The sequence below is a fragment of the Stegastes partitus genome, unplaced genomic scaffold (assembly GCF_000690725.1).
Source record: "Stegastes partitus isolate 25-593 unplaced genomic scaffold, Stegastes_partitus-1.0.2 Scaffold363, whole genome shotgun sequence".
Lineage (NCBI taxonomy): Eukaryota > Metazoa > Chordata > Actinopteri > Pomacentridae > Stegastes > Stegastes partitus.
In genome coordinates, this window is record NW_007578094.1 from 160389 (window position 1) to 178206 (window position 17818).

Sequence of the window (17818 nt, forward strand, 5' to 3'; positions counted from 1 at the left end):
AAACACAGATTCAAACCTCTTCATGCCTCTCAAATCGATTTCCAGAAACACGTACGGCTGAATCACTCTGATATTAAAACTTGCTGCTGAGTCGTTCTGCAGTGTTTGAGCAGAGACGTAGGTGAGCTGGTGTGCTGAGCTGCAGCGAGTGGGGAGAGACGGGGATTTAGAGTTCCATCTATTTAGGCAGGGAGACGTTATTTAATGAAATAAAACCTTTTAAATGTATAATTTTGATTTAGTTTTTCGTTAATCAACGATCAGATCAGTAAAGAATCTTCTTCCTGTAGAAATCTCCTCCGACAGATCGCCTGGCGAGGAAACAACAACTCCAATAAGATCCTTTAAAGCTCACTAATAAAGCGGTTATCGTTGTTTTATGGGCTCTGTTTCTTGGTTGGAACCGTCTATAAATCCCTGTTGGCTGCCTGGTGAAGGATCCCGGCCAAGTCAAAGTCCTGCACGCAGCCCTCTTTTAAAATGTCATTTTTACACTTACGGTTGTGTAGAGACGGAACAAATCGTTTAAAAAGTGCTGATGCATGGAGTCAAATAACACCGAGTCATGCAAACTAGCCAACAGACATGTGAGAGGGCTGTCAAGCTTCTCATCTGACTACAAAACCTCAAACTATTGAATGCACTGGTTGTTACAGCCATTTAATATTGGACATTACAGGGACGAGATGATTTGCTGGAATTAATTTCCCAGCCTCAAAACCGTCATCTGGTGTTCTGCTCTAATGTCTGTCCACAAGCGATGACTAATGTACATCCGTCTATTTAAGGAAGAGCCGGTTAGACATTAGCTGATAGCTTTTTCTTGGCAGATGATGGATTTATGTAACGTCTCCGGGTTTGTCTTAAAAGACAGATGCTCGGAAAATAAGTTTAATGTTTGGAAAAGCCGAGCAGGAGTGGATACAGACACGGGTAGCAAATGTACAAAAAAAAAAAAAAAATGCTGCTGACAAAGAATATTTCTCTGCGAGTGATGTATGCCTCAATCCGTCTCCTCCTCTGTCCCTCTCCTCTACAGGTACCTGATGAATGTGACGTTCGAGGGGCGTAATCTGTCGTTCAGCGAGGACGGATACCAGATGCACCCCAAGCTGGTCATCATTCTGCTCAACAAAGAGAGGCAGTGGGACAGGGTGAGACGGGAGGACGGGGTCTGTGTGCTGCTATGTGTGCATCAGTAATTATTTGATGGGATAAAACGGTGATTCCTGACCTTTACATTCCCCCCAAACTTTAATTATCCTTTCATGTAAAATAAGATGTAAACTGACAGTGAGTCAGCTGCACTCTGTCCAAGTCCACGAGTGTCTCTGTGTCTCCATCATCATCTGATTTTCACTTTTTGAAGCCTCAAGCTTTGCTCTGATTAGATATTATCAACTCCAGTGAAGGTGCCTTTGAGCGGCGTCGACTTCATAGTGGAGATGTGCTAACGATGCTAGCTGTGTAAAAGTTTGGTAAACAGCGTCACACTCCTTAATTCCTCTCCTCTCAGATATCAGCCCTTCCTTCTGCCCGCTCTGCACTCAGAGCACGTCTGCTAAAAAAAACATCCAAAAATATCACATCTTCTCACCTGTTTCCATGGAAGAGCGTCGAGGTTTCCCGTTAGAGCTACAACGCGCCGCGGCGTCGCCTGTGTCGGTGTGATGCTGTTTGTGTTTCAGCGTGATTCTTGGTCTAAATGAAGCAAAGGAAGCCTCGCGGGTCGTGTTGTACGTACGGCAACAAGATTTGCTTTCCTGAACCTTCAGCGAGGAAAAATAAAACAGACATGTGTAGAGTTGTGTGTCCTGAACAGGCTTTTATTGTTTAATACTCAGTTTAAAAGGAGGCAGAGTTCGTATTTGCTAAAATTGGCATCATGTGACTTTTAGGAAACAGTGAGAGACGAGTTGTGCCACTCATGAGATTTTTATTAAGTGACCTCAGAAGGAGGCTGGAGGTGAAGCCATTGCACTTCCATCCAGAAGACAGATGCTGGACTGTTCTTTTTTCACTTTATTGTGTTTCATTTTGTGACATGAGTCCCCTTTTTAAGTCACTGTTTGGTTAAGTTTGGTAAAAGACGATCATTTACGTTAAAATGCAGCATTAAGTGCATGTTAGAGCATTCGGCTGCAGACTCGTGGTGTCTATTTTGGACATTTGTCAGCCTTTGTAGGTCTGCAGGACTACATATGTTATAACGTTCTACTGCTCCCCTTTAAAGCCCTCCATAACCTCCACATTTATCTTGGAACTTGTTATCACAGCACGAGCTGGACTCTTGAGAACACATTTGTTTAGGTTAACACACCCAAAGTCACTTAATTACCGTAATGTCTGGACTATTGAGGCACCTGAATATAAGCCGCATCCGCTAACTTTATAAAGAAAACAAGTTTTGTACATGTACTCGTCTATAAGCTGCAGGTGTCCACATTGTCAACTTTTAATTAAATACGTACCGGAAACATACAAAATGCTTTTTTCCGAACAGTGCCTGTAACACGACTGGTTAAGGAAATAAAAACTACAGCAGCCTGACACCAGGAAAAGTCATTGATTGCTATCTTCCTCCTGAAAACCTCTAAAGTCGTCTCTTCAGTACATCGTTTAAGCCGCAGCGTTCAAAGCGTGTAAAAAATAAAAGGTAGCAGCTTATAGTCCAGAGATTACGGTAATCCATTAACATCATGACACCTCTGATCGTATTCCTGATGCTTAACTATTGACTTATTTTGTTTTGGACGGTACCAATGAATAATATTAATATTTTTTACCCACTGCGCTAACAAGCCAATCTGTGGGATTGTTCAGTCAGATAATACGCCGTCATCCTGATTGGTGACATTAAATGTCATGTCGGAGTCACAATCCAAGGCTGTCGCTATGTTAAGGCTGTTTTTATGGGTTCCCTGTTGGATAGCAGATTTAGGATTGTTAAGGGTTGGATTGTAGAGTCACGACTGGACTATTGTGCACATTGAACAGCAGTGATCAGTTGCTGGTTGTTCAGGAGTCTGACGGTCTGAGGAAGGAAACTGTTTGACAGTCTCGTGGTCCTTGACCTCCTGTAGCGCCTCCCTGACGGCAGCAGTGTGAGGAGTGTGTGCTGTGGGCTCTCCTGATGACCCTGCTGGTGGAGATGTCCTGCAGGCCACTCCAGAGATGTTTTAATGACACAGCTCACATGCTACACGGTGGTGGCGCTGGTGAGCAAACCCTGGACTGCACCTCTGCAGAAGCTGGACTTCGGGAGGCGTCCCAAACTTCCTCAGCCTCCTCAGGAAGAGCAGCCGTGTGTTTATATGCAGATGTGCTTCACGTGCACTCCTTTCTTTAAGGGAAGGAAGGTTGAGAAAAACCTCGTGGCACAGATGGTAAAAGAGTTAAAAACCCTCCCAGTGTGAGCGGATCTGACGGCGGTGTGCTCGTGCAACAATATTCCTGAGTCACACTCCGGACCGACAGCCTTAAACGAACCCGGTGCACCTCACCACCTGCCAAGCCGCCGGCACGCATCTGTGTTTCCTGATGCTGCCCCTCCATTGTGTCCGTGTCCTGCAGTCTGACTCCTTTGACTCTCCCTGTTCTTTATTCTCAGTATTTCTCTCTTTCTTCTGCCTCTCTAATCTATATTCTGTCCTCTGATCAGAGAACAAGGTGAGTCACTCCCCTCCTGTCTCCCCTCTCTCCCATCCTCCCTCCCTCCCTCCCCCCTGCTCATGTTTAATTCCTGGCTTGACTTCCAGCTGAACCACTTTTCTTGGATCCTAATGAGTTCCAGCTCCTACAACCATCCCTCCACTGCACCTTTGAAGTAGTGTGAAGACTCTGTAGTGTCCAGTCCCGTTTACTCCCCTCCGGGCTGATGTTAACCCCTCCCTCCCCATCTTTCCCGCCTATTTCTTGTCTGTCCACACTCCCTCCATCTCTCTCTGTCTGTCTATGGCTTCCTCCCACTCACTCCTTTCTGTCCAGACAGAAAAAGGCTGCCCGGCGCCCTGGGGATACGCAGCCTCAGCTTGTCCACTCCGGGCTGCCTTGCCAAGTTTGTGTTCCTCGGAGTGCAATGTGTTTGAGCACATTTACATGTTTAATGAGTGTGCAAACCTGACTTTACACACTCGGCTCCCTGTCCTGCCCCGTCTCCCGTTATACCGCGTCCAATTAGCTGATGATCCATTTCCGCTCCCTGATGAAAGTGGCGCATTCAGAGGGGGTAGCGACCAAGCGTCCAGGTACACGAGTGGCATCGTGGTGACTAATTGATGACGCTTGTTCGGTGGAGAAGCGCCACGAGGGCTCGAGGGCCCTCCAGACCTACAGCTGGACTCTCCTCTGCACAAGAGCCGGCGTTTTGCATGTGGATGAGCTCCATCTCCACGCTTCTCCAACTTTAGATTCTCCCGTTTCTCATATTTCCTCGTTCTCCGTGCTCCTCCAGCCCGTCCTCTCCTCCTCTTGATCTGGATTCTGCTCCCTCTCTCCGCCTCGTCCTTCACGTTAACCTTGCTCTCATTCTCCACTCCGGGTCCCAGTCCTCCTCTCTCTCCTCCTCCTTTCCATATTCAAATCTCCTTTTGTCTTTCCTCCCCGTCGCTGCGCTTTATTTATGTTATTGTCTGTCATAAAACTCTCGGTGATTTCGTGGACAGATGGACCGATTAGAAAACAGAAAATGAGGCTGTGTTGTGTTTTAAAATTGTCAAGTTCAATCTGAATCCAGGGTATTTATTTCACTGCTACATCCGTTACTGCCGGATTCAATCACAACAGAACTCAGAGATTGCGTTTAATCAGATTTGTTTGTTTCCTGCGTGCCTCTGCAGGTGGGTAAATGGGAGAACGGCTCCCTGTCCATGAAGTACCACGTGTGGCCTCGCTATGAACTGTATGGGGGGGCGGCGACCCGGGAGGACGACCACCTGTCCATCGTGACGCTGGAGGAGGCGCCGTTCGTCATCGTGGAGGACGTGGATCCGCTCAGCGGGACCTGCATGAGGAACACCGTACCTTGCCGGAAACAGATCAAAACGCTGTGAGAGTCGGGACACGGGGCCAAACGCATGAATCGAGATTCAGAATGCCGAGTTAGCAGCACGTTCCCATTGAGGAAACTGTTTGAATTAATGTGCAACACGCTTACAGAGATTGTTACTAATTGTTTTCCTGCCCATCTGCCTCAGTAGATCACAGGTCCACCTACTGCGCAAATGACCAAAGTAGAAATGAAAGAACAACTTGGCAACTGCCTAAAGTTTAGCTTGTGAATGATGTTTGTTTCCAACGGCAGCTTTGTCTTTGTGTGTGTGTGTGAGAGCGACAGAAACACCAAGATCACGATAAACATTTCACATTTCCTTCCACGTTTCTGATGCACTTTGATTCTATGTGTGCAGCAACCAGACCAAGGAGTCGGGGATCTACATCAAGCGCTGCTGCAAAGGGTTCTGCATCGACATCCTGAAGAAGATCGCCAAGTCAGTGAAATTTACCTACGACCTTTACCTCGTCACTAACGGGAAGCACGGCAAGAAAATCAACGGGACCTGGAACGGCATGGTGGGAGAGGTGAGGGGATCCGCTCGTCTCCTCGGCTTCCTGATTTTGCGTTCCGCCGTGTCAGCGATTTGTGCGTAATGTGTTGCATGCATGTTAGCGAAGACGGAGCAGACGATACGCCGACATGGCTGTCGACTAATAGCAGGAGGTGGGAGGTTTTAAATTGCCTTGTCGTGCGTGTTTAAATTGCACAACAATCTCTTGCACCTAATTCCCACTTTGCACCACAGGTATTGACGTTGGCGGACGGTGCAGGGCGACTTATTCGGGGTCAGGTCGGGAACAAACTTTGAAATATCTGCATGAGGTCAGAACTGAAAATGCTCCAATTGGAGAACAGGCTTTGGTGCACAGAGGTGAATTTAGGGCTGTAAATAATTAAACCAGTCACGAATGGTACAGAAAATAAGCAAAAAACAAGGTATTGGTGTCGTTTATTATCGACCTCGTGGTCTTTGTTTATTCTGCAGAACCTTGCTGCACATATTAGGGCTGCAACTAACGGATATTTTCTAAATTTGGTTGGTTGTTTGGACTGTATGATGCCAGAAAATGGTGAATCAGTCAATCAGCGTTTCCTAAAATCCAAGATGCCCAACGTCTTCTTTCGTCCACATCTTGCTCATCAAAGTAGATCTAATAAATAATCAATCATTGCAGCTCCTTTAAGTTTAGTAAATGCACATCATTGCCAAAGGAGTGCCGTCCATTTAGATGAACATTTGTTGCACTCAGGCCCTTACCGAATGATTTCACAATATACTGAGTCTGTATTCTGGTTCCAGCCTTCCTTGTGCTTCCACCAGTTCTTTAGAGCAGCAACAGAGACGGTGTGGGCTACAGTAAGTACAGTAGAAAAAAAAAAAACAACTGAAAAGGCAGCCAAGAAAACTTTGAATCGCTCCAGATAAGAAAGAAAACTCAGCATTCGGAAAAAAAAAAGTCTTACAGTCTGAATAGGAACGATGGCGACGCAGATGTCACGACGGGGCGCCGCCAGACGGGGAGACGAAAGTTTCACACGAGATAATTATCTTTAAAAAGTCTTCCCACGGTTTCCTCTTGCGCCGTTTGCAAATTGCATAAACGAGTTCACGTTTTGAGTTTACATGTTTATAGACTCCGTGTGTGAGATTTGATTAAACCGGCCGAGAGTTTATCGCATCCAGTCGGCGGGAATTACTGCCGAGGTGCAGATGAAGGTGAAGAGAAGATCAAAGGGGAGACAAAGTTAGCGTCTGTGTGTTTGAGCCCGGCCAACTGTGCTATATTTAACTTACATAGGCGCTTCCTGAAGGGCGCGTTTCCTCTTTGATGTGCATTTTTTCGCTCCTTGAATTATGAGCTTTCCTTTCCGGGTCAGCCCCTCCTGCCCCCGCGGGCCTAATGCCTCAGTCGGACGGGCAGAGCGCCTCGGCCCCGGGTGCATACGCTTCAGTCAGCTGCAACAATTCACTCCGGGGGCTCTAAACACTTCCTAATCGACTTTGCTCCCAAGGTAAGGTCGTTGTCAGTTCTCATACTTCAGCCTGTAGGAGCGAGCTGCTGCACTCCTGCCGTCCGACCGGGGCTGTTTGTTAATGAAGGGAAGGGCAAACGGATCGATAGTTACCCCAAAGGTTACAGGTTGAGACGCGCTCCGTCCCAAGTTTGAATAACCTTCAGGAGTCAAGATGGCGTCCGTTATTCCCCTCCGCGGCGGAACTTTTTCTGTTCGATTTACATCAAACCGACCCGTTTAATCTCTTACATAAAGCCATTACGGTTTCCGTCTGCGTCGAGCTGTAAGTGTGGTCGCCTGTAATAAACTAAAAGCGCCGTAATGTGCCGTCTCCTCCTCACCTCCGCAGATGAACGGTGATGAGGAGGAGGGACGTCCATCCACCTCCCTCACTCACTTCTGCATGAATGACCAGAGAAACACATTCAGACAAAAGCTCTGTCTCTCACACACTTCTTCTCCATTGTTCTGCCGCATCTAACAAAACCCGACCCGTGTCCTTCTCCGGCTGGACCGCGGCCAGAGCTCCAGTATATCTCACAGTCTTAATGGACCGAGATGTGGACCGATGCCGACGCACACACACCAGGACGTGAGATCACTGAGGGCCTTTACACGATTTCGTGCAAAGACAAAAGATCAAAGACAGAGAGAAGGAAAGAAAAAAAAAAGAAAATCGATGAGCGCTGTGAGAAGGCCTAGTTTTTTTGTCCTGACTCGATTCTGGCAGCCGGTGTCAGATTTCATGGGCTGCATTGACTTGCGCTGCCCCTATTACTCCTAATCTAGAATATTAGAGGCAATACACTTGATTACATGAATTTGGCCTCGCTAGCTGGTGTCTCATAAACACACACACACACACACACACACACACACACACACACACACACACACACGCACCAGCCAAGACACATAAACACACTCGGAACGCAGATCCTCGCTCGCTCATTCTCAATAACACCCACATGGGTCACTTTCATAACACGGAGAGAACAAGTCGTAGGAGGGAGATGGAGGGAGCGAATGGAAAGAGAGGAAGTGAGTACACTGCTGGATGGACTCGTTCTCCTCCCCGGGGAGATGTTCGCACATTCACACACACACACACACACACACACACACACACACACACACTCATGCATATCTGTACTTATATGCTGACAGAATAAACAAGACTCCAAAGTTACGGATGCACACAACATGCCTCCACACAAACACTCGCAAGCAGACAAACTGCAGGTAATGTGCAAAGCAGATGTGTAATATTCCTGCTGCCTGTAAAAGGTCCACTTCACAGGTAGCGAACAAAAGGTTCGTTCACTCCTCTTTCACTCTGTCTTTCTCCCTTTATGACTCACTCCTATGAGCACACACACCAGCAGCACCACGGCGGCGGCGGCGCTTTGACTCACACAGTCACACTCGCTTTATTAACTGAGGGAGACAGTCTCGTCCCACTTTACCCCTGTGCTGTAGGGCTGTAAAATTCGGGGCTAAATATACTACCTGTGCAGAGGTACTGAGGGGAGGCAGGCAGGTAGAGGAAGGCATTGGGGCGGCTATTTCGAGCAGCCGTGACCCACTGTGGTAACCCACTTTCTCCCTCCGACTTTGCGTCCCCCGGCGAGCGTCACGAGTGTCCACTCCCAGCGCCGAGCACTGGCTCGCTTTTTCCCAACCTGTCCATCTCATCTGCTGTTATAGCAGCTCTGGTTTCTGTGGTTCCTCAGAATACCTTTCTGACACAGAGAATGTTTTAGACACAAAGATGAGAGGAGCTGTGATAAGGTTTCCTCTTTAACTGGATTGAAACTTGTGGTCGGTGGAGACGTTGGTGCTTCCACCTCTGACTGAACATTAGTGTAAATTAAACACTAATAAAACCCTCGATCAGGCTCCATGGAGTGACTGTGTTCAGTTAAACATACAGAACAAAACGAAAACAGAGATTATCAGCGCAAATAAAATGTCAAAATAAACGGTTTTATTAGGTTGAAGAAGAACAAACTGGCAGCCAATCGAGGTCGACGATGCTTTTAGACGCTTGGTGTTAAGACTTCGTCTGCACAAACGAACCAACAGTCGACAGACACAAAACTCTTTGGCTCTATAATTATTATTAAATACANTGTGTGTGTGTGTGTGTGTGTGTGTGTGTGTGTGTGTGTGGGATGACAGTGAATTCGAGTTCACCTGACATAAACATTCCTGTTCTCATGTACGCACTCTCACACACTCCCACGCACAATCACCATAATCACTGCTGCACAATGCACTGCCTGAGCTTCCTCTGTGTGTGTGTGTGTGTGTGTGTGTGTGTGTGTGTGTGTGTGAGAGAGAGAGAGAGAGAGAGAGAGAGAGAGAGAGAGAGAGAGCAGCATTGCTTCTGTCAGGTGGAATAATTTCACCTCCCTTCAACTGAACTACACACACACACACACACACACACACACACACACACACACACACACACAGGGCGATCTGACAAGCTGCTACTGATACGAACTGCTTTTTGTCACTTGTGACACCAGATACAAGCTGCATTGCTCGTTTTTTTTCCGTCCTTTGTCCCTCTGTGGAAATATCAACACATTTGCCTTGTTGCTGAGCTGCCGTTTCAATTTCAGTAAAAAAAAATTCAAGTTCTCCACTTAAGTACAACTTTGAGGTGTTTGTACTGGAGTATTTCTGCTCCCACTGCCCTACATGTCAGAGGGACATATTGTGCTTTCACATCCACTACATTAGTCTTCAGTTTCTATAAAAATGAAGATTAACGACAACACATCAAGATGAAACCAGTTGTTTCCAACCCAAAAAAGCAGAATGCAGTCAGGCTGGCTTTTCAGATGAGTTGCTAACAGCTCCACTAAATAATGATTTTTCTCTTTCCTTCAAGTCTTTATTTCAAAGAACGTTGGAACGATCTAAAATCAAAGATCAGAGAAAAAAACCTGAAAACAGATTTGTGCATCAGAACTTTGTTTTCTCGTCTTTCCTCTTCCATTAATCATCTGACGAGCCCTCAGATTTATCTGAACGCTTTGGAGGAAATATCTAACCGTGATGGTTTTGACAAATACTGCGACTTGATTTGTGATGTGAGTAAAACCTCGGTTCAGTATTTACAGTGTAATAGATTTAAAACATGTGATAGACGCAAGACGTCATCAGAGGTGTCACACGAGGAGGACGCCGTGAATTTAAAAAACCAGCAACAGTTCAAAAGCCTCAGTCAGACATGAAGCTCAACATGTTTAGTAAATGGCTCCACCTGCACCGTGCTGCTGATGCTTCACCGTTAATCATCTGATCATGTCACAGATAATCAGTCAGAAGCACCAAATCAGGCCTTTTACTGCAATATTTGCTGCTAGTATTTATNGGTGGATTTTGGGGTTCAGAGTGTTGATAAAGTCAGATGTATTTCCAATCTTTATTTACAGACGTACAGTAAATAACCAGCATTTATTAGAATTATTGTTGCAGAATCTAGAAAACCTGCTTCTGCCAGTTTCACTGTTTTGACTGAAGGACGTTTAGATCTGAAGGATTCTTTGGTTGTTCTGAGCGTCTGTCCTGCAGCGTTCCTGACCGACTCAGGTTGTTAGATGGGTCTCTATCGGGTCGCTTTAGGTTGCCGTCCATTTTTCGGCCCTCAGAAGTTAAAGCAGAAGCGATGAGAGTCGATGCATTTGCACAATGAGCCGGTACTCTGGAGTGCATGATAATATGGCTGTTTATTCTCTCTCTCTCTCTCTTTTTCGCTCCCTGCCTCTTTGCCCTCTTATATTTCCCACTCCTACTCCATTTCTCTGACGCTTCCTTCCTCTTCTCAATCTGGCACACCACATTTGCATATCTCTCTTGCCCTCTCCTCTCTCGCTTCGTTTTCCCTTTCTCTCCGCCGCCCTCGCTCTCCCTCGCTCGTCCCTCGTCTCCTCCTTGTCTTCTGCCTCCTTACAACCCCTTTCCTCCTCCCCCCCTTCCCTTCTCGTTTCCTTATCTCCGTCCGTCCATGCTCCCTCCCTCAATCCCTCGCCTCCCTTGTCTCCCTTCATCTCCCCCTCTCCTCCGTTGCCTCTCTCGCCCTCCAGAGCCCTTCAGTGCGGATGTGTGGGTGATGATGTTCGTGATGCTGTTGCTGGTGTCAGCAGTGGCTGTGTTTATATTCGAGTACTTCAGCCCTGTGGGCTACAACCGCTGTCTGGCTGACGGCAAAGGTGAGAGGCCTCAGCGCCACACACACGGAAACACACACAAGCACACACTGGCGCAGACACACCTGGTGGGGAGGCGAAGCGTTCCAGGATATAGATGTAAATAATTTCAGACACTTTCGCTCTCAGTCTTCTTGCGGCGTTACCTTCCTCCTCTTCGCTCAGAGTACAGCAGATGGGAGGCCGTGCTCAGAAGCAGCTCTACCTCTGCAACACATGCTGGAAGTGATGTTTTATGTAGGGATGGAGGGTTTTTGCAAAATAGAGAAGATGAAGTCACGAGGCGCCGAGTGAGGAAAGTCTTCAGTTTGTAGAGAAAAGAAGAAAAACTGCATTTTATAGGATTCTTTTTTTACATATGCAGACCAACACAAAGCATCATACTGAACACAAAGCAAAAGCTCATTTTCATCGTCTTTGTTGCATACTGAACATATCATGGCTCATGTGTCTCTTAAGTCCTTCTTCAGTCATTGATTAAACCCCTAAGAAGCCGTCTCTATGTCTTAGTTTCATATTTAGGGTCCGAGCACTAACAGTGACTTTTGGGTTTATTGTTATTATTCTGAATTTTTCTTATTTTTCCCCTAAAACAAACACGTTTTTGACGACCTAAACACGCCCCAAAACTCACCAACATCACCACACGCACCAAGACTGGCGAAAAAATTTGATATTTTAAGGGACTTGAGCATGTCACTGCTAAAATGGCTCCACAGTGCCACCTTGAAAATGTCAACGGAGTCCTGTTGGAAGCACGTTTGGCTTAGAGCTACGAAATGTGGTAGGAGAAGGGACGCACAAAAAAGTCGACCAGCTCCAAGCTCTAAAATGCAACACGGCTCGACTGCGCCCCCTACGATATTTCAACAGAGTCCCATCGGGGCTACGTTTGACTTAGAGCTACAAAAATTGGTACCAAGATGTAGCAGGTCGACACGCACAAAAAAGTCCATCAGAGCATTTCCGTAAACCCAACAGGAAATCCGCCATGTTGGAAAAACAGCGAGCAGTACGGGCCATTTTAAAACTCTGTCTCCTCCTAGTTGGTACGTCGTACCGACAATCGTGCGGCGAGGACCCGTCCATCGCTGCTTTAATCAGGTTTTATTGCTCTTCCTGTCTTAACCCTCCTGTTATCTTTAGGGTCAAGTTGACCCCATTCAAGGTTTAACTTAGACTGACTTTATCAACCCAAGAGGGACATTCAGGTGTTACAGCAGCACGACTGTTCAACAAAGGGGGTGAACAAGAGCAAAAAGACAACACAGGATATTAGGGTATAAAATGAAGGTAAAATAACGTCTCTAAATAAGGGATTGACATCATTTTCTCTGTTCAGTTTAATTCAAACCGAGAATTTTCTGGAGGTTTCAATTGCTGAGGTCAAACTGACGCCAAAGATAAAAGATGTGGGTCAATTTGAAGGTAATAGGAGGGTTTAAAATGTCTTTAGATGTCTCCAGAATGAGCAGATGTGTGAAGAAGCACACCAGCTCACGTATGACTAAACTACTATTTAGAAAATAAAACTCCTGAAGTCTTTGTCGCTGCAGTTTCAAGGTTTTATTTCACTCATGATGTGTCTTCTAGCATAAAATAAATACAGACGTGTTGATGAGGTAAAACGTCACCGGAGAGGCTCTGTAGGTATGACAACGTGGTCACAATCCTCCCCGGTCGCTCACTCTGACCTCTGCAGCTCCTGTTTGCACTTTTCTGAACTGAAGGACAAAAACAAAACAGTACGTGCATGCAGTCCAGGCAGCAGGTGCACGATGCGAGGTTTTAGTTTGTGATGATTTAGTGACCTCGGATCCACACTTTATGCTAATTAAGCAAACGGTTGAAATCATACTTCATCACTGTTTTGGCCCTCGTTTCTTCACAGTTAGCAAATAAAAAGCTAAACCTGGGTGTTGGTGTAACTCTAGATTCAGCAGCTTTCACTGAGCTGAGGGTTTTTGGCACCACATGGATAAGAAATGAGAATTTTAGAGTATATACATACATTTTTGCTCACTGTGGGCTCGTTTTTCACTGTAATAAAAACCTCCTGCACCTCATTAGAAACAGGATGGAAGTAGAGAAAAGACAGAAATGTATTTTGTGCTTTACAACAAATTTACATAAATGATAAGAAAGGAAAAACAAAAGCTGGATTTCTTTGTTTGTTTGACAAAAATTGGGGGGAAAAAACCTGGAACCAACATGTGCGACATGCCCTCAGATGTTCCCAGTAACAGGACTCTGGTGCTACTGTATACTGAATAACTGAATTCAGCTCAGTTCAGCCAAAAGTCCCTGAATGTGGCTGCTGCAGGTGAGTCATGGATGCACTTAGGAGAGCAGAACTTTTCTTTTTCTTTTTTTTTACAGAATCTATAATGCTTTCTTTTTGGCCGAATTTTAAATTGAGGTTATAGAAGAATAGGGTTTCTTTCTAAAGTAATTTTTTGGGCCTTTATTAGACAGGACAGTTAAAGGAGAGACGGGACAGTGGGGGGACGGGTTGCAGCAAAGGGCCACGAGCAGGAGTCCAACCCAGGAACTATAGCACATGGGTCACCAGCTCAACCAGGTGAGCTAAAGGGGCGGCCCGATAAGAGGGTTTTTGATGAAGTAGTATGATAATAATGCATAGTTTTCCGTTACTGTACGTCATGCCGACTGTCGTGCGTCTCTAAAAGTCATCATCATAATCCAGGAAACAGGCTGCAGTTTGCTGCCTCTTCAATTTTTGGAAAAGCATCTGAGCTTCAGGATGTTTCCAAGATAAAACCTGCAGACATGAGACCACCACGTCAGAGCACGACGACATTCTGGCACAGAAAATAAAATCTGGATTCAATTCAACACAAAGTTTTTCCCGCATTGTCGCAGGCATGAAAGAATAAAAGTCCACCGACGAGATCCACATTATGCAGAGAACACGGCAGCAGGTAATTTGGTCCTTCAGACAAAGTGCGCTGGATGAGCAGCACTCCAACCCGTCATTTGCTCCAAACAAGCGGGTGCAGATACAGACAACACATCAGCGTGGACTGTGTTGTACGAGTCGTGTTTTTTACCGACAGACACGCATAAACACACTGCGGTCCGCCTCCACATATAGACCAGCCGTCCTCACTGACCCAATGACTTCATTCTCCTCCTCCTCCTCCTCTTCCTCCTCCGTCGGCCTGCTCTCTCTTTTCTATCATTTACAGGTGTGTCTCGGCGCATCGCTTACCTCACACCGGACAAGTCATTTGCATTCATTACCATATTTCCCCCCCCTCCAAAAAAAAAAATCACGTGTCCGCTCTGACAGCGAGGGGCGAGTTTAGCCTCAGATCTCCTCAGCTGAAAAGATGAGAAACAGAAAAAAAGAGAAGAAGAAAATCAATGTCTCCCACAACTCTATCTCTGATGTAGCTATATATAGACAATGGTTATCTTTTTTTCATCCCTCTCATCCTTCATCATCTTCTGGAGGAGATGTACTCCTCCCTAAAGCGCTGTTCTCTGCTGTGTGCCTTCTTGTTTTATCTGCTCGTAGCGCTGTGGGAGTTTGGTATCATGAAGAGTGCAGATCGAAGTTTGGAGTCAAAGGATTTGATGCAATAACGTATCAATGGCTCGGCTGCACATTTGTAAAATCTTTGCCCGATTCATTTAACCAACTTTCTTGCAAACTTCCACAAAGGCGATATTTGGCACCGCGAAGCCGGTTTGTCCGCGAACAAAAGCGCCGGGCAACAATGCACACACCCACACACACACACACACACACACACACACACACACACAAACACAGACACACACTCTCTCTCACACACTCACACATACCCACACACACATTACCAACCAACTGCCGATCGCAGCACCACGGCTGCAGCAGTCTGTCGGCTCGCGGATGAACTGAACCGACACCGTTGCTCACGAATCGATTAAAACGAAGAAGCTGTTCGTTGCGCTCACATGTGTGATAAGTACGTATGGAGCTCATGTAAGTAAAATAAAACAACAGGATTAGGAGTCCAGAGAGTTTAATACCCCGGAACCAGGTGCTAGTTCCGGTGCTTTGTTGGTTCCAATCTAAGAACCGGTTGGTTTTCCATCGGTGAGTTAGAGCCACGTAGCCATTTGCTTTCTCATTTGTTCGCACTTCCCACCTTGTCACAGGCAAAACATATGACCAACATTTTCTAATCATAGACGCTACAATTTACGATGTTCCCTGAACGCCCCGCAGAGCGTCTGTGCTTGCAGCTGTTGGTGGCCGTGGTGCTCAGACCGGTGTGCGACCAAAGATGACTTTAACAAGACTAAACTAGCCGCTATAGCTCAACTGGTTGAGCTGGTGACTCATGTACAGGGCTGTAGTCCCCGATGCAGCGGTCATGGGTTCGAATCCCACTCATGGCCCTTTGCTGCAGGTTCTTCCCTCATTCTTCTCCTCTACTCTCCTGTCTCTCTCTCTCTTGACTGTCTGATACAATAAAGGCAAAATGGCCAAAAACAAACCAAAAAAAGGGTAAACTAGGGTGTTCTAATGCCGGATTTGTCCAAGATGAAACCGAGTGATTTTTTCTCATGTGGTCTTTTCTGGGAGGAATAAACAGCATGAAGCTCCGTTTTTCATGAAATCCTCCTCATGGCTTCAGGCTTTAGAAGACGTAGCTCATGACAGGAGATTTAAGCCAATCACATGGCTTCACCCAGATCAGGTGAGTCAGTAAAACAAAGTCCACTGCAGGTTCAGCAGTGCATTAGATGGAAGACTTCCACCTGGAATAAATGAAGGTGGACTTATAGCTGAACTGTCTTTGAAGCGGGTGAGGAGAAGAAGGGCAGGAGGAAGGCTGTGTAGTCTCTTTTCTTAATTTTGCCATCTCGAGGCTTTGCTTACTGCAGCTTTAGACGTCTAGTCGTAAACCAAAGCGTTGGACAGATTGGTGTTCCTGAAACACACAACAGAGAGGGTTGGGAGAAGTTCAGCGTGGTTCATCCAGAGGAGGAATATTAAAAGTGTTTACTAAACTTCATGCTGATTTTTCCAACTGGTGAGATGTTTCAGTTCACACCAGAGTGGTGGAGCAGCTACCCAACAGACAGAAAGACAGCTGAAGAGTTCATTTGCGAAATCAGGTAACTTCATTTTTCTAGATTTTCAAAAAACTGAAGTTGAGTGGATTTGACTTTGATTGATATCGTCTCAGGTAGACGATGAAAAAATGAGTTTTCTGAAGGTTTGTGAAGATGGAGTTCTCTGTTTTTGCAAATGAACTCCTCAGTTGTTCATTGAAAACCACGAGCTACGGCTACAGAACAATAAAATTCCACGTTTATGCTAAATCGCCAACAGACCAGGCAGCGTTTCATGAGAACATACCAGCATTCTTCCGACCTATAGCTTAACTGGTGCACGATTCAAAGAGGACGTTTGGTTTTTCATCCGCCCTTTAGCTAACCGCCCTGCAGAGGGTTGCGGGGGAGCTGGAGCCTATTCCAGCTGAGGACCAACACAAAGACAAATCCAGACAGAACACACACAGAAAGACCCCCACAGGCCAGATCTTGCTGTGAGGCAGCGACGCTAAACGCTGCACCATAATGCCGCCCACACACTGTACATAAACGATGCATGCAGCCTCTCGGTCTGAACACAAAGGAGCCGTACGCCTGCAGTGTTTCTAGCAGCCAGCAGGGGGCGTCTCGTCTGAATGTATAGACGTCTGTGAGAAAACGACCCCCCACAGTTTATGGGTTTATGGTCTCAATCGCTGGTTTCAAGACTTTATAGATACGCCACAGTGTTAGACAATAACGGCTGCTTTCTGATTGACGGGTGTGACGACCAAATTCCAACCACGAGGCTCCACAACCAACAGCTGACACCAAGGTGGCTGCATCCATCTTTTATATGCAAACAGCCAACCAATTAAAATCACTATTGGCCTCGAGACTCATCACTAAACCGCCCTGAACCGGTTTAGATCCTGATTCATCACGTGTCCTTCAACGCGTTTGTTCCAGAGCCTCACGGTCCGTCCTTCACCATCGGTAAGGCCATCTGGCTGCTCTGGGGTCTGGTCTTCAACAACTCCGTGCCGGTGCAGAACCCCAAAGGCACCACCAGTAAGATCATGGTGTCGGTGTGGGCCTTCTTCGCTGTCATCTTCTTGGCCTCCTACACTGCCAACCTGGCCGCTTTCATGATCCAGGAGGAGTACGTGGACCAGGTATCGGGTCTCTCAGACAAAAAGGTAAGTGGGGAGGTTTGATGTCGTGTCTCTTATCTGAAGCCAAAGCAGATCTGGTACATGCTCTCTGCGCTCTGTCTCCACCCAGTTCCAGAGTCCCAACGACTTTTCACCTCCGTTTCGGTTCGGCACCGTCCCCAACGGCAGCACAGAGAGGAACATTAGGAACAACTATCCGGAGATGCATTCCTACATGACCAAGTTCCATCAGAGAAACGTCAACGAAGCGCTGCAGAGTCTCAAGTCTGGGTGAGGAACAACTGTTTGTTTCTATT

General features: G+C 46.4%; 1 protein-coding gene across 1 annotated transcript in view; it reads left to right on the forward strand.

Annotated features, from left to right (window-relative positions):
- The window catches only part of grin2ba (glutamate receptor, ionotropic, N-methyl D-aspartate 2B, genome duplicate a), a 116199-nt gene that overhangs the window by 71041 nt on the left and 27340 nt on the right, over window positions 1-17818 (forward strand). Inside the window, exons 5-11 of the mRNA XM_008284559.1 lie at window positions 1040-1154; window positions 4839-5047; window positions 5409-5580; window positions 5802-5841; window positions 11173-11298; window positions 17317-17546; window positions 17632-17792. Of these exons, the coding sequence (XP_008282781.1) occupies window positions 1040-1154; window positions 4839-5047; window positions 5409-5580; window positions 5802-5841; window positions 11173-11298; window positions 17317-17546; window positions 17632-17792 (1053 nt within the window). The remainder of the gene's footprint in view (window positions 1-1039; window positions 1155-4838; window positions 5048-5408; window positions 5581-5801; window positions 5842-11172; window positions 11299-17316; window positions 17547-17631; window positions 17793-17818) is intronic.